The 21,552-nt window shown below is 38.1% G+C and overlaps 1 protein-coding gene across 11 annotated transcripts; it reads right to left on the reverse strand.

Moving 5' to 3' along the window:
- Nucleotides 1–4,682: 4,682 nt before the first annotated feature.
- ccdc9 (coiled-coil domain containing 9) lies at nucleotides 4,683–20,972 on the reverse strand. Of its 11 annotated transcripts, none has more exons than XM_017491090.3 (16): nucleotides 20,858–20,972; nucleotides 20,255–20,318; nucleotides 19,102–19,206; nucleotides 17,292–17,486; nucleotides 15,339–15,629; nucleotides 15,115–15,198; nucleotides 14,846–15,013; nucleotides 14,500–14,681; nucleotides 14,176–14,234; nucleotides 13,739–13,786; nucleotides 13,165–13,285; nucleotides 12,051–12,162; nucleotides 11,416–11,929; nucleotides 10,071–10,184; nucleotides 9,895–9,987; nucleotides 4,683–6,095 (listed from the first exon to the last, which is right to left on the reverse strand). In XM_017491090.3, exons 2-16 carry the CDS (start codon nucleotides 20,255–20,257, stop codon nucleotides 6,091–6,093), a joined length of 2,094 nt encoding a protein of 697 aa, XP_017346579.1. In that variant the 5' UTR covers nucleotides 20,258–20,318; nucleotides 20,858–20,972; the 3' UTR covers nucleotides 4,683–6,090. The 11 variants fall into 11 exon arrangements, with proteins under 11 accessions (XP_017346579.1, XP_017346578.1, XP_017346580.1 ...); XM_017491089.3 differs by having other exon boundaries at nucleotides 11,416–11,932; XM_017491091.3 differs by having other exon boundaries at nucleotides 11,416–11,935; nucleotides 17,340–17,486; nucleotides 20,858–20,971.
- Nucleotides 20,973–21,552: the final 580 nt, after the last annotated feature.

Here is a 21,552-nt window from a genome sequence, read left to right on the forward strand (position 1 = left end):
TAGAATCAATAACATATTAGAATGAGTGTATTATTAAACCTGTTATCAACACCTTCTGACCAAGCAGATTAGAAAATCCAACAGACCTGCAGTACAAAGTGCTATAATCTATCTGTAATTACTTTAAAAGCTGATATAGAATTGGATTATTTCATACCAAATGATATTACAAATCTTTTTGTTGTGGGTTTTTCTTTTTTCTTTTTCATTTTCTGGGATGAAGACCGCTACACGGCTGCCTCTTTGAAATGCTCCATGAAATGAAGACAGATTTCATGTTAGTACCACACTATGATCCCTGTGTCATTCACTACGGAGATTAAATTATACTGCTTTAAAATTAAGTAACCTCAATTTATGTAGCACGTAGCATGTCACTTAGGGCCTCTAAATGTTCAGAAACTGTCCATTAAGCAGCTATCACTAAGAATAATAGACAACTTGAGGTCCATGGATTACAGTGAACTACTGTACGTTTATTGCTGTATCCTGAGAGTGGATTTTTTTTCATCCTCTTTGTATGCGTTCACTAAAAATATGCAAGTGGTCTGAAGGTTGTTTTTTTTTTTTTTTTTACACTATTTGATGCTCTGTTTGTAGTAATTGTAGTAATCTTCCTAGCTGGAGCATTCTCCCCCACATCTACCAGGCTCTGTGTACAGTCTTTCTGGAATGTATATCATAGTCAGGGAAGGAAGAAACAGAAACAGTGAAAATAAATATGTCCTGACAACTTGCAGGGCAATTGAATTATTGACTGACTGAAGAGGTGCAGTCTGTACACAGATTCTCCTGCTTGTCCCCTGGGCCAAGCAGTCCACCACCATCTCGAAACCCAAAGCGACAGATGCACTGAAAATAAGAGGCTGTATAACAAAACAGGACAACGCTGTCAGTGATTATTTGGTAAAGACAGAGGTGACCCCCAGAAAGTGTCAATTAAATATAAGAGCAACAGTAAGCCAGTCGTATGCAGTTCTCGAACGCAGAAGTGGAAGCTTTTCCAAATCTCTCCTTTTTTTAATTCAATGCATTTAGAGCAGGAATGTCTACACATTCTGCATTACTATGAAGTTTAAGTGATAAGCTATATAGAAAATTCACATGAAATAAGCATTATTACATTTATTTACCAAATTAACTGTTATACAGGCACTTGTTAAAGCAGCAATTAACCATCAACTTAAAGTACAACATTTTAATGAATATGTTCAAATAATATTGAAAACACTTACTGTATTTATTGTTTGAAATTGCTTATGTTAGACCTCATAAACTAATGCTCATGCAAGTACAGTACATCGCATAATAAATGTAAAATTGAGATCTCTGAGCAGGATAAATACCGTTTCTTACAGGAATACTGTGAGACCACATTAAGGCTACAGTAAACATTGCCAGCCATTTACAGACTGTTTGTTTGTTTGTTTTTTTAATGTGTTCATAAACGCATCTAAACCATTTCCTTAAATATAACTGATTAAAAGCAGTTAATGGAGAGAGTAGTTCAGACTCGTATCGTAATTTAATCAGTGTTTGGTGTTTTAGACACACTCCAGCATGACTGGAAATTTAGACCTATTCATTAAACCCATATTCTTCAGTATATAACTAGAATGAACTCAGGCGATATTGGAAGCATTAAAAACCTTCTTATTTACTTTCTCTGTCAAGATCATATCTGTGAAGACCATTAGGCCTATCTGTGAAGTAGTGACTAAACACCATGATACAACATGAATAAAACCTGTCATTAAGGTAATAACATAATGAGAACGGTGAGGCAAGTATCAGAACATAGAAATATGCATATAAGCATACTGTGCACCCTTACACTAAATTCACAAAAATGTGCATTTATTTTCTTTTTATTGCCAGCTATTTTCACCTGGTTCCATATGAAAATTTTTGCAACAGAAGTAGATTTCGAAGAGAATGTAGACTATTACTGTGGTGAACTTTTATATATTAAAATGTGCATTAAATGTAGTACATACTGTATATACCTCTGGTGCAAGGGGTAGCACAGATGCCTTACAGCTCCAGTGTCGTTGATTCAAACCTGAGGTTGGGTTATTGTCTGTGTGGAGTTTCCTCTGGGTTTCCTCCCACTGTCCAAAAACATGCAGCTAGGATAAGCTATATTAGCTCTAGTTGTGAAAACGTGTGTGTGTGCGTGTGCAGGCTCCAGATCCACTGTGATCCTGAAGCAGGATAAATAGGTTACTGAAGATGAATGAATGAATCAAATAATTAAAATGTGAACAGGCTCATTAGCTAGTTGATAAAACAGTGTTTTTGTTAATTATAGGCTGGAGTGGCAGCAGTGAGTAAGAAAGAGAGAGTGGAAAGACAAAAAGGGCATGATATTGAAAACAGAGAGTGAAACATCATGTGTAGGAGTGCAATAGAAGTAAAGTAAATCAGAAGAGAAATGTCACAGCCTCAATGTACACACTCAAAATGATATTCCTGCATCTGTAACAGTTAAAAACTTTCAAAATGCCCAGGAACATATTAAAAAACGAATCACATCTGTTCATCAGCATTAATCTGGCGCAAACCATTACACGGTGCAGGCTTATAGTATATAACCTGCAGTGAAACAGAAACCTGGCCTACTCCTCCTTACACTGTGCATTTAAATGACTCAATTAAAAATGAGAAATGAATAAGAAATAACACAAAGTAAGAAAGAAGAAGAAAGGCTAATAATAACTCAAAACCTTATTTGGATCATCATCAGTGTCACGGTTATTTATATTTTTTCAATATTTCTACATTTAGCCTATTACATTGCCTGAGTTTTTTTTTATTTATTTTTTATGACAAACAGCACGAGGTACGGTTTATTAGGTAAAATATATGAAAAGGTTCTTACTAGGGCTGAGATACAGTAGGATGCAGAGTCAGGACAAACAAAAACAAAATTAAGAGCAAATGCATAGATTTTATTATTTATAGATAGACAGATAGATAGATAGATAGATAGATAGATAGATAGATAGATAGATAGATAGATAGATATTTGGTTAAATAATCTTATTGCCAAGTTGAACAATAAGAACAACACATTTTGAATAGATATTGAATATAAAGCCATGTACAAATGTTTGCAGTGATTCTCAGTGTAAGTTCAAACGTCCAAAAGACTGAATGCCACTTGAAATTCCGCAGAAAATGAATGCAGTAAAAGAAGTTTCGTGCGTGTTAAATGTTCCTCTTGGGTGCTGCTATTTCCCAGCAGGTGTTTGGTTTCCTGCACAGTCCAGTCTTTTATTAAGCTCTGCCACGTTAGTGGAGTTTGACGCCTCCGGAGTCCAGAAGAAAACGTAGTAAATCGCTAAGAAGGCGGCAGCGACGGAAACGCAGAGAAAGTAAGCGATGCCCATTGCAACCTTAACCCACACCTTGGTGCTTGACTTGGCCTGATTGATCCACTGCTCAGCCGGGTAACTCGGTCTCCTGGACGCGTTCCCGCTTAGCCTTCCTGCTGCGCCTTTTTTGCCTCCACTCATTGTGGGATAACAGATAAAAGTCCTTACAGGATATCTTCTTCCAGAAATGTAATGCGAGAGCTTGGAAGTCTTGGTCTGGGACAGCTTGCTCGCAAGTCTCTGTACTCGGTATGGGACAGTTCAGCTCCAGCTCTACACAGCATTACTCGAGTGCGCGTCCTCGCAGGAGAAAAGCACGCGCATTCGCGCAATGCCTTCCGAATGTGGGCGGGGCCTGTGGTTCCAACTCCGGTTTTAGGGATCAGTAATGATTGATGGGTTTTAAAGGAAAACTCAGCCTTGAAACACTTTCATTAGTGAGGTGGTGAAATATTTGTGCTGTGTTCAGCAATTCGTGTGTTAATTTGTTACTTGATGCTGTGTTTTCATTATTCCTCTGAGGAGTTGATGTCACAAGGTGACATTTCTAGCTCAGAACATCTTTCAACCATAAGGGATAACTGTCATGGTTAAATGTTAACTCCTAAAAACAACATAGCAAGAGTCGCCCCGCACTTACCCTTTTCCAGTTACATTCAATGTCATATTAACGAGAAATCTCCATAGAAGCTCCACAGAAGTAGTTGAGCAAAATTTTCCAAATACAAAAGCTGTATTTCCAAATAAGATGCTATTACACTGAATTATGGCAGAATCATTTTGCTTAGCTAATTAGTTATCTATGAGATGGCAAGTGAGTTCCTGTTTACAGTGGAATTAGCAGGAAGGTTGTAGCTTTGGACTCTAATCTGTTTGTGCTGAGTGTACAGATGGAGAGGTGAGAGAAGTGGACTGACTAAAGGACTAAAGTACGGCTGCATGAGTCTCTTTAGGTAGATAAATTCCCACTGGCACTACTATCAGCAGGTAGTCAAATGGCATTGTGGGTAATGTAGGAAATCTTTAAACAAAGTGTAAACAGACCAACATGTCAATGAAAGAAATTTAAATTAAAAAAAAAACAACAACAAAAAAAAACCTTAAAATAAATCCTGGATACGATTGACTGCCACATTAATTATGAAGACTGATATACTGGTTGTTTAGGATGGATTTTTCCCTTTAATTCTGATTGCAGCTGGAGTTCATGTCAACAAAAACCATGTTTAAATATGCTTCTCTGGGAGCATATTAATTTACAAAGCAGGGACAGTGGTTCAAAAAAAAAACAAAAACAAACATATGTAGAGAAGGAGATTTAAAGCAAAGATATGCATTTATTTAAAAAGAAACTACAACGTAAATAACACAATGCATCATTTCCATGAAAAATGAAAAGGCAAAAGCATTAATTGATAATCTTCATTAAAAATAAATGATTGAGATATAATAGTGTTTCACTCTGGGATGAATCTTACAAACACTTAAAATCATACAACCACATGTGCATTGCTGAAACACCAACAGAGGCAAACCTAGATCTAATTATAAAGTAAACACAAGGAGAGTCCATTTGCAGATAGACACAATACAATCACAAATTTCAAGATTTTTTTTGTTGGAATTTTTTTCCCCTCTTCTTCTTCTTCTTAAGCTGAGGGTTCTCAATGCCAACAGTGAAAGATGACACACGAAGCATTGGAATGTACACCATTTAAAAAAAAAAAAACAAAAAAAAAAAAAAAAAACTTATTACAATCAATATACTTCACTAAATTTGCTAAAAGATAGAAACCCATGCTTCTAAAACAGCCTCAATGAGCCAAACTGCCTGCTTTCACATGAAAAATTCCTAAACAAAAATGGAGAGCATAAAGACAAACAAAACAATAAAGATAAAAACTAAAAATCCAAAACCAAGGTTAGTTCTATTGAGGCACACTTTCTATGTTGCCTCAAATGTTCATTATTTTTCTAACAGAGCCAAAGTCTTCTACAAAACCCCTTCTAAGAAACATCTTTGGTCATAATACATACACATACAGTTTAGGTCACAAATGATAAATGTGAGCATATCTAGCACCTTATTTTGCAGGCAAATTACAATCTTAACCATGAATAAAAAACAAAACAAAACACAAGAACAAACCAAAAAAAAACCCAACAGAAAATCCAGATTTTTACAAATAATTTTGATAATCCTAATGCCCCTTCCATTTTGTTTGCATAGGTATCATACACAAACTAAAGCATGCATTTGATTGACTAACCCTTGAGGACTAAAGCAGCATGAAGCAAAAATAGCATTGCCTCCAAACTATTTCTGATAGCAAATGTATCTTATGACTAGGATAAGGTGTGAACTCTTACCAAATGTCATGTAAAACAGCTACTATTCTTAAGGTATGTTTATTTTTTGCCTCCTTGCATATAATGTGCTGCATTATCTTTACAGTGTCACATATATGGTTTGCAGAGACTCGTAAATTCCAGTCCTAGATTTTGCAACACATGTAGCACTAGAATAATTTGTACGGAGAGAACAAAAGATCATACAAATTAGTTGTTTGGAGGTGGGAATAAGTAATCATAGGGCCTGCAATCCTCCATATGTTCAGGCAGTGGATATCTATTAGGCCTGGTGTTCTTCTCACTTCTTACCTTTTTTCTTCTCTCACAAGATCACTAGTGCTGCAATTATTGCAGTTACTCTTTAGCCTGTAGACAGAAAACAAGAGCAAGGCAATGGAGTCATCATAGTGCTTTAAGACACTCACAATTCCCACTTCACACCTAAATGCATATTTATTATATTAAGATTTCTGTAAAAAAGTTGGATGTACGATGCTCAATAAATTCTTTGGGAAAGGGTGCTCAGTTTTCCTTCTGGGGAAACCCTTAAATATTATATGTAGATCCTAACAAAAACCCTTTAGGACTACAAACCCTCAGTTACCAAATGCATACTTAAAGATACATGTTTCATGAGTTTCTACAGTGCCCTCTGCTAATATTGGCACCCTTGGTAAATATGAGCAAAGGAGGCTGTGAAGAATTGTTTTTATTGTTTAACCATTTAATCTTTTGTTTTAAAAAAACAAACAAAAAAAAACACACACACACACACATTCTCTGCTCTCATGGAGATCAAACAATTGCAAGCACAACACAGGTTTATCAAAAAACATATCTTTGTTAAATGTGTGTGCAACAACTATTGGCACCCCTATGAATTCATATGAGAAAAATATATTCCCATTGATATTTGACCCTTTCTTAGTACACCTGGGTGACTAGGAACAGGAAACTGTTCAACCACGACTTCCTGTTTCAAAGGGATATAAACACGAGGTAACACACAGGACAAATTCCACAAGTCATTCATAACAATGGATAAGACAAAGGAATATAACTGATGTATGGCAAAAGGTTGTTGAGCTTCACAAAATGGGAAGTGGCTATAGGAAAATATGACCATTTCCACCATCCAGGCAATAATTAAGAAGTTCCAGTCAACTGGAAATGTTATGAATCAACCTGGAATTGGATGCGTGTCTGTATTGTCTCAATGCACTGTGAAGAGGATGGTTCGAGTGGCCAAAAAGTCTCCAAGGATCAAAGCTGGAGAATTGCAGAAGTTAGTTGCGTCTTGGGGTCGGAAAGTCTCCAAAACTACAATCCGAAGTCACCTACATCACTACAAGTTGTTTGGAAGGGTTTCAAGAAAAAAAGCCTCTACTCTCATCCAAAAACAAACAAGCATCGTCAGTTTGCCAGACACTACTGGAACTTCAGATGGGATCTGGTTCTATGGTCAGATGAAACCAAAATAGAGCTTTTTGGCAATAAACACCAGAGGTGGTTTTGGCGCACACAGAGAGGTAGCCATATGGAAAAGTACCTCATGCGCATGGTTAAATATGGTGGTAGTTCTTTAATGTTTTGGGGCTGTTTTTCTGCCAGAGGACCTGGACATTTTGTTAGGATACATGGCATCTGCCTCTGTCAGAAAGCTTAAATGCACCAGGGTTGGATCTTCCAGCAGGACAATGATTCAAAACAAACATCAAAATCAACACAACAATGATTTGCTGACCACAAAATCAAGGTCCTGCCATGGACATCCCAGTCCCCTGACTTGAAACCCATAGAAAACCTGTGGGGTGAACTGAAGAGGAGGGTCCACTAGTGTGGACCTCGAAATTTGAAGGATCTGGAGAGATTCTGTATGGAGGAATGGTCTCAGATCCCTTGTCATGTATTCTCCAACCTCATCAGGCATTATAGGAGAAGACTCAGAGCTGTTATCTTGGCAAAAGGAGGTAGCACAAAGTATTGACTAAAATGGTGCCAATAATTGTTGCACACCTATATATAACAAAGTTTTGTTTTTTTTTGATAAACCTGTGTTTTTTGCAATTGTTTTATATTCATTAGAGCAGATAATTTTTGTGAATTTTTTTAACAAAAGATCAAAAGTTTAAACAATAAAAAAAAAAATTCAACTTTTTTGCTCATATTTACCAAGGGTGCCAATACTAGTGGGGTGCCAATACTAGTGGAGTGCACTGTATGTTTTTAGGAATGCAATATATATTACAGTAGAGTTTAGACTTAATGTTTTAAACAAACAAGTGTGCACTCTTGGTTCTAACCCCTAGAGGCGTATCTGCTTGAAGTGCAATAAATTATTTAAGACATTTATTCCTTTACTTCAAAAGTGACTTGATAGCCAGTTATTCTCAGGATAAAGAACACCAACACTATGACTTCATAATTAGACCATTAAGTACCTCCATCATGTAAAATGCATCAAAGACAATCAACGAGTTATTCTGTCTTCTCAAGATTTCCATTACCACCCATCAGCCTGAGAATCCAACATCTCAATTTCCACATAAATGCTTTTTAGCAATAATTAGAGGTTTCCTGCAATTTCCTGCCCTCTTAAGCAGGCTTAATGTGTGTTAGTAATTGGATCTGGGGGGAAATATAAGAATGTATTATACTGATCAGTATGGTGACACAATGCCAATAGTGTTCATGCCTATTGTTAGATGACAAGGAGAAGGTTTTTGACCAGTGTCTCGCTTTAAATACATAACTACAAAACTGATTCAGTTCTTTTAAACTTTTGCAGATGTAAATGTGTCATTACACATCAAGTCTGATTTCATATAAATTCAAATGATGTTGACACATCATGAGATCACCCTCACATTAATGCCATGCTGAACAAAACCAATTAAATTACTCTGTATCCAACATTGTATGATTCAGGTCATTTCAGGACAGGACTGAAACTTTTATAAGAAAGTACATTCACTTTTATAGGCTGAAGGACTAATTTCCTACACACGGATCAAGGATAATACTTATTATCCTTGATCGTATTTTGTAAATGAAGGTTCTCCAACAAGAACCTGTGAAAACTGGGGATAATACAAGTTTGGAAAATCAATCTTACCAAAGTCTTTCTATTGGGTAAAATCAATTAAAAGGAAAACGTAAACTGATACGGGTACAATGAAAAGCAGTACAATATTTATTTTGTATTTTTCTTCCATTTCTATCTCTACAAATTAAAAACTTCTATAACATTAATTATAGGTATAAATATCCCTTTATATTTAGGCTCACACTATAGTTTAAAAAAGTACTTTAAAAAAACCCAGCAAATTAAAAACTATGTTTTGTAGGTGGGTATAAAATACTGTTTTTGTTACAGATACAATTTAAAAGTGTACAATTATGCATTTTATAAACATTTCTGTTGTAATATGTGTGCTCAGGGGCCATCTGGACTTTAATCCATGGATGTTCAACTGTTCGTGGATGTCTGGAATGAAATTTAATTGTCTAAACTACATTCTGCCTGACAACCAAGCAGCTCTGGCACAGCAACCAATTCAGCCATTGTTTATCCTATCATACGTTAATGACACCATGCAATCAAATGAGATGCAGCTGGATGGGAAATACAAGATCAAATCTTTCTAAATTGGCATCTTTCAAATGACCTAACGTCACAGATCACTCATTTAAGCAGATGAATAAATGTAATTTAAAATTGGAAAAAAAGAAAAAGAAAAGGCTTGCTCAAGCAGACATGCATGATGTGTCCATATGTAATCCAAAGGAAAACAAAAGAGGTACAACGGACAAATAAAAAGGGGTCTGGAGAGCAGTGAGTGGAGATGTTAATAGTGCTCTTGAGGTGACTGACAGCCAGTGTGAAGCTGTAGACAAGAACACAGAGTCCCAGAACAGGGGAGGACCGTCACAGGAGCAGAAGTGGGACATTCGCGTTTGTCATGAGAGAGACAAGCATAGCAGCAGAAGCCATCTTTCAAGACAGATGGTCAGAGAGATAGAGATGTGAGTGAAGGGAGAGGTTGTGACAGAAGGGGCAAAAGAGTGAGACAGGGCAGGGCGTTGGCGCGTGCTCAGACGTCAGCTGAAGTAAGGGAGTTCTTGCGGAAAGCCACTGTTTCAAAGTCTGTAATAAGAACGGCACCTGAGCATGTCTGATCTGTGGACTCAACTGGAGTTGCACCTTCACTTCCAGATTGCTTCAAATCCAGCTCTACAGCAGGGACTGCACTCTCTTCTGATGAAATAGATTACACACACTTAGTAAAAAATAAACCATATGACTTTCTGCCATATACTGAGAATAACATTACAGTTTACCCTTCTGTGTGGTTGAATCCTCTGCAGGCTCTGTGGGCGTATTGCTGCTAGAGGGGGAATCAGCATGGTGTGTTGTTGATTCTTCCTGGACAGCAGGAGCACTCGACTCTGCTACTAAAATAAAATATATATATTTAAAACGTTTTATACACTTCATAATCATTCATATCTATTCATTTTTCAAACACCCCTGACAACATTTCACATCAAAAGTTTAATAGCATTATAAGTTTAAAAAAAAAAAAAAAAAAAGCCAAACCTCATCCTCTGTTGAAAATATATATTAACAGATGTTTATATTTAATTTCAAGTTTTCATTTTGTTGTCACCTACTATACCATTTTTGAAGATACCAAAAACTAAACATCTTATTTGCAGCAAACTTAGACAAGCACCTCTACCTCAGTTAACTCAAATGCATTTTCCCTTTCTATTTGCATCTTTCCTTGGATCCTGAATAACTAAATGTAGCTGGCTGAATGCTTTCTTTTTCACAACACCTGCATCAATTACATGCATATGAGGGTAAATTGTAACATCACATACATACATTATATATGTACACACATACACTTCCAGTAAAAAGTTTAGACACACTCATTCTTTATTTATTTTTTTTCCCACATTTTATAATAATAATAAAGTCATCAAAACTCTGGAATAATGCAAATGGAACTATCAACTATCTCTTGCACCTTCAAAGTAGACCCCTTTTTGCCCAGAATTTCCAGAAATGTATTCTTGACATTTCCTCAACCAATTTCTTGAGGAATCCCCCCGAGATGCTTTTTAAACAGTATTAAAAGGAGTTCCCACCCAAGCTCGACACTTATTGGCTGATTTTCGGAATATTTCGCTCCAAGTCATCCATTTAAGAAAAAATAAAAATTTATAAATAAAATGTTAGTTTTCTAATGAAAGAAATTATGTTGGCACAATCATGTCTCCAAACATTTGACTGGTAGTGTATACACACAAAAATAGACAGATAGTAGTTCAGCAGTTCCACAAAAACAAACGTCAATAGACAAGAGAAAAAGGCATAAAAGCCTGCCTACACTTTTATCCTCATCAACAAATGCAGATTTTTTTTTATAAATATGCAAATTGGAAATGCCCCCAAGCTCCCTGAAATTTGCTCTAGTAAGGCCTGATTGCCCCATAAATTCTGTGAGGCAATAACACTGACCTGTCACGTATTCAATACTAACTCGGACGTTCCAATGAGAATTTTCTCGAAGTTGAGAAGTTTGAGAATGAGAAGTTTAGGGTAACGTCAAGAATGTGTCGGGACGCTAACCATGGCTGTTTTGCTAACACACAAATTGCAGTGATGTGTTCCTACCAGGCAGTGTGTCATTCTGTTTGTCGGACTGCTTGGGTGGGTCTGTTGCATCATTACTTTGCTGCTGCTGCTGCTGCTGCTGCTGCTGCTGCTGCTCCTCCTCCTCCCGGCTCTTGTTCTGAGCCGGACTGCTTTCATTACTGGTGGGCCTCAAGGGACTCTCACCCAAGCTGCTTTTAGGGGATAGCATCTCCATCTCCTCTCCCCAGTCTGATACAGGCTGGTGGCCCTCAGGAGGGGAAAAGGGGCTGAGAGGCTTTGTGCCTTCTGGGGTAGTGAGACACTCCTGAGGGGAAGACGGGATGTGCACTTTGGGTCTGGGTGTCCTCTGTTCCTTAGGACTGGGACTTGATGGAGCAGGGGAGCTATGGCTCTTCTCCTTGGGTTTGCAATCTTTCACAGAACCTTCTTTATCCTCAGACTCTTCCACTGCCTCATCTTCATCTACATCACTGGTATCCACCCACTCATCATCTTCATCTTCAGCAACCGATTTCTCTTCAGCAACAGCAGTCTGCTTCTAGCCAGGACATGTAACAGGAAATGCAGTCATTAATTTAACTTTCCACCATCACCTATATCTTACAGGGATGGATTAATGAAACAACAAACTTTGGAAGCAGGAAAAACCTCACCTTTTCTAATGGAGCTTTGGGCTCATCCATTTCCTTTGTCTTTTCTTTTTCCTGTTCCTCCTTTTTCCCTTTTTCTTCCTCTTTCTCTGCTTCCCACCGATTATCATGCATACTTGAGAAGAAATAGAAAAAAAGAAATAGGAATTTCACCAATACATTTAGTCCACTCAACATTAATTTTGTTTCACATTGTCGAAATAATGCTTTAAACAGAGATTATGGTTGGGAAATTTTCTAACAAAATGTACACCAATAGCGATTTATGGATACACAATTGATTCATATCTAAGGTTGTATTTGATTAATAATTGCTATAAAGTAGTGCTTGATTCAGGTCACATGACAGTCTTTCTGGACATTATCTGCCTGTGGGTGAATCCCAAGTGGCTCACAATTTAAACTTATAGTGTACTACTATTATTTCAATGCCTACAGTATGTGGTTCACTTATACAGGGACAATGAAGCTAAAGACAAGGCTTTAGAAGAGTAAATAAATAATCAAAATACCAACATAAGCAAATACTTGAGTATTCAAATTCCGTCAGCTCTAGATACTCGCTCCTAAAGGAACGAAGAACATTGATAATATAGTATGTATATATATATATATATATATATATACACACACACATACACTAATATATATATATATATATATATATATATATATATAAAAAGAAACTAACAAATCACTTGCAGTACTTCTGAAGCTTCCTGTGCTGTACTCTCCAGTAGGAAGGTGAGCTAGAGTTTTTTTTCCTTCTCAAAATTGCAGTTGTCAGACTCTTTGTACTTTAGTTACAATATGCAACAGAAATGACACTGTAGTGTCACAGCTACCTGCACTGCACTACCTGCTGGAAACCCTTTATAAACTTTACAGTAGGGGTTGGGTATGGCTCCTGTTTGGCTGCATTGGAAGCCTGAAGCAACAGTGGCCCATTGTGAATAAAACTAGAGTCCTTGCATACTGTATGTACCAATGATTTATGACCATCATGATGGGTCATTTACACCCCCCCCAATTACAGAAGGAATTACAGCTCATAGTTAAGCTGGTCCAATTAAGAGTGAGTGAGTGCTCTCATCAGTGAAGAGAAGAATGTTTCTACCTGTAACTCTTGCCATGACCTTGACCTTTCCCTCTTCCTCTGCCTCCACGGCCCACCTCTCCGAGTTTGCCCTGCCCTAAGAAATCTCCAAATGTGGGTGCCTTTTTTTTTCTGCTATCGTCTGCAAGAAAAGAGAGTTAAATAAATATCCGAAGGAAGAAATGATGTAGTAGAAGATCCTGAAAGCAATTAAACAGCAAACAAGCAGAGAAAAGCACAAACTAGCTCACAGTAACAGATGGCCCATACAGTCACCATGATAATTTTTTTCCCCCACATTTATCACTCTTCAATGTGGATGAGGGCAAAAAATGAAAAAACAAAAACAAACAAACATGCAAATGTGGCCTTGACTAGACATGGGGCTAATAAGTGACATAATAAAGCAGGGAAATTAGCAAAAACAGTGCATATGGTGAAGGATGAAATCTGCCTTACTTTTTAAACAAACAGTCACTAGATTAACTTAGATATTTCCAAAAGTCCTATATGATAATAAACAAACTAAACTAATTTGAGTGTGGTAAAAGAGACACGCGCCATAACACAGACATGTCCCATGCCAAAAGCTGACCTGAAGCCCCTCTGCGTTGCTGTGTACGGGCATTACGCCCTCTATCTGCTGAAAGAACACATCACAGAACATCACCAAACATCTCCAAGCATCCAAGCAAAGGATTGTCTGTCATGGTGTCCAATCGTATCCGGAAAGGGCCGGTGTGGGTGCAGGTTTTTATTCCAACCAAGCAGAAGCCGCACCCAAGTCTGCTGAAAGCCAAGCTCAACTGATTAAACAGGTGGAATCAGGTGTGGCTCCTGCTTGATTGGAATCAAAACCTGCACCGACACCAGACCTTTGCGGATAAGATTCGATACCCCTGGTGCAAGTGACTCGAAAATCTTCAAGTGGCTTACTTTTTCTTTTTTTGAAACCGTTTTGACAGTTTGCCTAGCACTCAAAATGTTAGCAGAGTGTGTTTGGGTCTGTGTGAAAGAAAGTGAGAGACTTGCCTCTCCTGCTGCTTGGTTCTGGCATGCCCTCTCCACCCACAGCTGGGTCCTCTGTGAACCTGTGAAGGCACTGCAGGGTCACTCATTTTGCCATTCTCTCCCTGTCAGCATGCATTACTCCTTCATGTCCATCCAACACTCCCTCAGTATAAAAACGTCTTTCTATTGCACTTGTTTAGAAATGTATATAACGAGGTGTGTGTTAAAATGAAAACAATTATTTGCATTTGTCAACATATCCATGTAAATTAACCCTATAATTAAAACAACTGTTAATATACAGCTATGTGTTTTCATGAACAACTGGATATTTTAGACTCTTACATTGTATCTGTTTTCTGGGCATCCCACTCTCGTCTCCACTGACCAGTGGCGTTACGATGACGAGCCAATCTCTCCTCATCGATCTGCGCACGCTCCTTTTTCCAGCGTAGATACTCAGCCCTTTCTCTGCCCGTCATCGACAAAGTCATATCCATTGATCCTCTCCCTCCAGGTCTCCGATTCTTTTAGAAAGATAAAGAGAAGGTGAGAAAGAAACAACACGAAAGAGAGAATCACACTACGACAGAAGTGACACAGTGTCTATGTGAGTTATTTAATGTCGTTCTGAGGAGTTCCAGAAAACCAAAGTTATCAATTTGTGCTGTAAATGTAATGAATTCCTAACCATCCACTCTTTCTCTCCCTCAGTTCCAGTCTTAACATTTTCAAAATCCAGTCCACCCCAGTTGCGGACGTGCCTGCGGCTCCCCTCTTTGCGATCCATCTCAGGAATTGGTCCGCTGCGCCGCGGATCATCCAGAAAGTTCCGGGTGGGATACTTTTCACCTTCAGTCTTAACGAACAGATCCAAACATTAAACAACAACAACAAAGGCCCATGTCAATGTTTCATCTAAATGTAAAATAGGAGATATAAAGGCTTTGAGCTACACACCCTTTGACCTCTCTCATACTCAGCAATCTTCTCCATCTCCTCATTCATCTTCTCAATGTTCTGTCGTCTCTTCTCTTCCCAGTCCTGAGCAAAGGCAAATGCATCGAGTTACACAGCTGACATTTTTACAATAAGACTAGTATATAGTTTTTGATAGATCACGAATCATGTGTTCTGAATAATGGTTTAAAACATGCCACAGTGATGGAATGACAGAAATTCACCTTTGATTTTCTGTCTGTCCCAGAGCCACCCTGCTCCATGCTTCCTCTTCCTCCTCTTCCTCCCCGTCGTCCTCGGGAGCGTTCATTGTGAAAAGGGCCCTCTCCTCCTCCTCCTCCTACTACCTCTTCCCGTGGTTCTCTTCTCTCGGTGCGATGACCACCTCCACGCTGCCCACCTCTGCTCAGCCGCCCAGATCCTGTCTTATGTGGGGGCCAGCCAGCGAACCCCTCTTCTGTTTCACGATCACCACGGTGTGGTGCTGACTGCCTATCATTTACCACCCGACTTTCCTGTAAGTGTGAGTAGAGATCAGAGTCAGACCCACAGCTTAGAATTCACTCTTATAGAGCCACAAGTTCACCTGCTCTTACATGCAAATCTACTCTGTTCTACTCTCACCTCATACAAATATACCATCTTTACTGGAAATTCTGTCTGAAGATTTACAGTTCCATGACAAACAAGGGGCAGATATATCTGCTTTCAGTTTCACAAATGTGAATCAGCAATATTTATTTAAAAAAAAATTTAAATAAAAAATAAAAAGTGGCACAACTTATTGCCACAGTTGTGCGCTCTCTAATAAAATCTACTCTCAAAACATGGCATTACGTTAAGATACTTAAGCCACGATTACTCTATAAATTAAAAGAAATCCATCATCTGAATACTCCTCATACTGCATGAATCAAACTCTCCATGCTCACACTGACAAACTCCGTCCGATTCAAAACACTGACAGCAGAATTGTCCTTTGTAAGCCTTTGCGGCTTGCATAGATCCAGAGCAGTGGTCGTGAGCCACACATGGCTCTTTGACAAAAATCGTATGGCTCGCCAGGTCTCACTCTTCACCAACATATCACCGTTAAAAACTTAGACACATCACTAGAGATCAGTTTCCTGCAGAAAATGAAAAAAAAAAAAACAGTTCACAATAATATATTTTTCAAGTTGAATGCATTAACCAAAAATGGGGGGGTGGGGAGAGCTCTTTGGTGAAAAAAGGTTCCCGACCCCTGACCCAGAGGATGTTTCAAAAACCAGAAGATTGTGTCTCTGATTAATCTACCCGGGTCTCTATTCTTTTTTTTTTTTTTACTATTGATAATACCTCATCCCTAAAATCCCCAAATTGTTGAACCCAGCTCCAAATTGACTGGGAACGATTTCTGAAATGCACCATTTCTGGCATCTGTGCTTATCTCAATTGTATAAGCAAAAAATGGACAAACGAATGCTCATAAAAATGATCTAAATTCAATAAAAAAGTATCATTTTCACTGACGCAGTGTTTCTGTTCAACTGCTAGTGAACAAACTAAGTTCCATTTCTAATCCTTAATAATTTTTTTCCACAAACAAATGCCTTATACGACCTTGCAGAAAAGGACAGGCTTTACACTTAAGACAAGCTCTTGCTTGTGCAATTCCACATCTACATTCATTAAAGTTCCATCATATGTCACAGTCCATTCAGTGAGACATCTGACCTTCACAGGCCACAGCGGGCAGTCTAATCACCACTGCACAGGCCATCTGTGTCCCAGAGTAACTCTACAGGCATTGATTAAAATGCACTACAATCTTCCTCAGCGGACCCCAGGTGGGAAATTAAAACCTCGAGAGCTGTGAGCACAAGGCGCAGTGATTATGGTCAGAGGCCCAGAAGCATCAAGTCTCCTGGATATTTACTTTATACTTATTCTGCTGTAGGTGAGCTATGCTGAGAATATAGCAATTAAACACAGTTCAATATGGTGTAACATTGACCTGAACCTTCTACTGAGATATACTGTATATTGAGGAATATATAATGAATATTCAGTATCTATTGCAAAAGTATTACTTTGTCCTGAAAACTACCAGAATTTCACCCATGAACAAGAACACATTCCTAAATATTATTATTATTATATTCATAACCTACCAGGCAAACCAAACTTCAACATACACAATGATCACTTGGGTTGCTCTGATGCATCGACACTGATGGTCTTACCCCGCTGGGTTTAGACAGAACTGTCACAGTTATGTTCTCCTTTTCAATCTTCCGCCGCTCTGAATCAGGCTCATGAGTGCGAGGTTTGCGGTGTGTCGTCACGGCAATGCCCTCCTGCTCAGCCTTCTTTTTGTCCTCTTCTATTTCCTGATGGGTGGGGAATTACACAAGTGTACAGGTCAAAATTCACTAGGAGTCATATTCTAAAAATTTTCCATCAAAAAAGACATTGTGGGAAATCAAAAATATTTTCCTTTTACTTTACTACATGACTCAGCCATACAAAAAAACATGTCCTATACAATTTCTACTAACAGGTAACTCCAGTTCCCATGAGGCTTACCAATTCTTTTGCATCTAGTACGTAAAAGCCAACATATGAAATTATTGGCAACCTTAATAAAAAAATAAATAAAGGTTATGAAAAAAGGTTACTTGTGGTTAATTAGCTTTATCTCCAATTGAAATTAAACTGCTTTACAAAAACGTTTAACAATTATTGGCACCCCCAGACATTCTTATGAATAAAATGTAACTGAACTGTTATTTACATTTTATGTTTAAGTTCATCTGAGTGTTTCACAACTTTTATGCAGTCATGTCTACCGGTTTCACTGAGGTATAAATATGAAGTGACAAAGAGGCCAAATTACCTTCCCATCATTAATGTACAGAAGATTTGAGAACACACAAATGAAATGAGTCAAAGGTGTGTTGACCTTCATAAAACAGGAAATGGCTATTACAAAAATAACTACACACCTGAAAATTCCCAGTTGGGGGACTTAAAACACTTAACAACAAACTTAAACTCAGAGCTGTAATGAATCTGGAAGAGGATGCAAATGTATTTTTCCCCAAGTGCAGTGAAGAGGCAAGAGAGGCAAATATTTCTCCCAAGCTCATGGTCGGACATTTGCAAAAACGACTGCAGCATTTTGGGTACATAAAATCTCTAAATCTATAATTAGACATCACCTCCATGGTGGCAACTATTTGAAAGGCTTGCCAAAAGAATGCATTTTCCTTCATTTAACCCAAAAAATGTAAGCTAGATGCTATTGAAAATTTGACTGCAGCCAGTTTCTGTGCTCTGATGACACAAAAATAAAGCTTTTGGCAACAAACATTCGAGGTGGTTTTGGCTCGACAAGAAGGATGTGTAAACACAAATCAACCTAATCCTTAGTTTTAGGTATTGTGGAGGATCTTTAGAGGGTCATGTTGTGGCATGGCTGTTTTTTCTCCAAAGGCTCTGAGAACCTTTTTACTATGCATGGCATCATGGACTTCATTAAGTACAGAATCATGCTTTAGACATGATCAACCCAGTCCCCTAATCAATAAGAGAGGTCCCTGGAGACGTATTGAGGATTTGACTCAGATTACTTTCACTTAATTCTCCAATCTCATCTAGCATTATAGGAGATAATATAGGAGCTTCTATGTCAGCAAAGAGAGGTTGCAGGGGTGCCAATAACTGTGACATGTAAATAACGTCCATGTAATGTGACTGCAATTAAAGGTTACGTTTCTCTCATTTTCAGTGTGAGATTAAAATAAATTAATCACAAAGGCATTTTCACAAGCTTTTTTTTCCCCCATCTTTGACAAGGGTACCAATCATCCTGCAGCTGACAGAAATTCTAAACGACAAGCCATGTTTTTTCATAAACTGTTACAAGCCACAAAAACACATGCCTGGTAGGCAGGAGACATGAAAAACAGTGAAAGCATGGAATGCCTGTGTAACATCTAATACCTGGTGTCTCTTCATTAAAGCCTCGTTTTTCTTCCGCAGAGCTTCAATACGTCTGTCCAGTTCCGCATCTTTCTCCTCCTTCGTCTTCAGATCGACCACAGCAGACTAACACAGAGTGAATGAGCCAGTTTCATTTACAAACATGTTCAACATTTTACTTAATCAAAACTATTTTCTTTCTTTCTTTTTAAATCTGATTTCTCTAGTGTATACCGTATAATGCTGGCTTCTTAGTTGTGCTATAGCCCCTGATACTAGAGGGATTTGGTCAAAATATCCACAAGGATACAACAATTTATATCAACATGAGCTAGACAGGATTCATTAAGTATGCATGGAAATGCCTAGGAAGAACAGATCTATCAGAAACATGATCCGAGGAAAGAGATGGCATGGTAGGACTTAATTTAAAGACTGGCAAGCTTTCTTTTTCTGTATTCAAATCATCTTTTTAATAAATCTTTCAAACACACATTTTCACTTTTGAGCATTCACTCTATTCTAGATAGAATAAAAGTCATGTAATTAGGCCTGAGCCATATCTTCCTGCAGTTCTCCCCTGGTTTCCCACTGAATCTAAACAGGGTTGAGCCCAGCCAGTACCTGGATGGGAGACCTCCTGGGTAAAACTTAGGTTGCTGCTAGAGGTGATATCAGTGAAGCCAGCAGGAAGTGCTCACCATGTGGTCTGTGTGAGGCCTAATGCCCCAGTCTAGTGATGGGGACACTATACTGTAAAACCAGCACTGTCTTTCGGATGAGACGTTAAACCGAGGTCCTGACTCTCGGTGGTCAGTAAAAATCTCAGGACACTTCTCGTAAAAGAGTAGGAGTATAAACCTGGTGTCCTGGCAAAATTCCCCCACTGGGAATGGGGCTATCTATCCATCTATAATGGCCCACTAATAATCTCCATCCCTCCACCAATAGCTGGTGTGTGGTGGGCATTCTGGTGCACTATGGCTGCCATCTATCATCTAGGTGAATGCTACACACTAGTGGTGGTTGAGGAGATCCTCCCCCTTACTACGTAAATCACATTGAGTGTCTAGAAAAGTGCTATATAAATGTAACTAACTAACTAGCTAAATCTGAAGATTTTTCAGACTGTTTGTACATATCTTTGTACCTTAACTCATCATCATTAACTTACCATGGCTGGAAGCCTGTCTTTACACAAACACACTGCTGGGCTTACAATCTCTCAGAGAACAGATCTAAATAATCGCACAAAATAGAAAAAATACACATATATATATATATACACACACACACACACACACACACACACACACACACACACACATCAGAAAATTCATGGTATCTGAAAACATATACGACACACTACTATTTTATAGAGCAACTTCATTCCAGTGCAATACTTCACATTAAAGTTTACTAAAGACATAAAAATTCCTGATGAGTGAATAAAAGAATAATCAGGACAGGATAAACAGGCCTGTAGTAGGAGAAATCTAACTAGTATAATGTTAATAGTATGATATTCTGAACACGTTTATGTTACAAAGCTTCATGCTTGTTCAGGTGGCCATGTTGTTGAATACACGCTAATGCAGTGGTTTTTAAAGCCTTTTCCTAATCAGTTACACTGCAAGTTCAACACCGAACACCGAACAAACACTAGTCTTAGCATAATGGCTAACTAGCAAAGCTGTGAGGTAACCAACGGAGCGACTAACAACGAAGTAAACTTAAACCTTACAAACTTATATTACATAATATTGTGCAGTTTTACCCGAGAGATAAGAAACAGCAACCAAAACGTGAAAGGTAGCCTGTCGTGCTTCTGCGGCTAGAGAAACTGTCAAAAGTGTCCCAGAACTACTTCCGGTAAGAACTCCATCTACTTCCTGACAACGTACCAAACCTTTGATAGAGCAACTAGACATATCAAAATAAAAGCCCATTTGCGCGGGCTTTTTAACCGAAAATAAACCCCATCTTTTCAAACCTTATTTTAAAATCATAGGTTGTGCGATTGGTGGTGGTTATCTCTCTCTCTCTCTCTCTCTCTCTCTCTCTATATATATATATATATATATATATATATATATATATATATATATATATATACACACACACCAAAAGCAGTCAAAATCCTGTGAGTGGTCATCTCTATAGATTTCAGCCAGAATTAAGATTTTCAATACATCTCAATAAAATAGAGAAGAAAAAGTTATATTTAAATTAGTGTGGAAGCAAAATGTGTGTCTGTGTGTCTGTGTGTCTGTGTGTGTGTGTGTGTGTACAATTCATTCATTCAACTTCACTGACCATTATGTCCTAGTCAGGGTGTTGGTGATGCAATGCTTGTCTTTGGACTTGGGGAGGAAACTGGTGTATCATTTGAATAATGCTTTGGGCACGTCTAATAAAACATGTACAAAAAAAGAATAAAGAAAAACGAATGAACTGATGAATACAAAAAGA

This window comes from Ictalurus punctatus, chromosome 17 (assembly GCF_001660625.3).
Source record: "Ictalurus punctatus breed USDA103 chromosome 17, Coco_2.0, whole genome shotgun sequence".
NCBI lineage: Eukaryota > Metazoa > Chordata > Actinopteri > Siluriformes > Ictaluridae > Ictalurus > Ictalurus punctatus.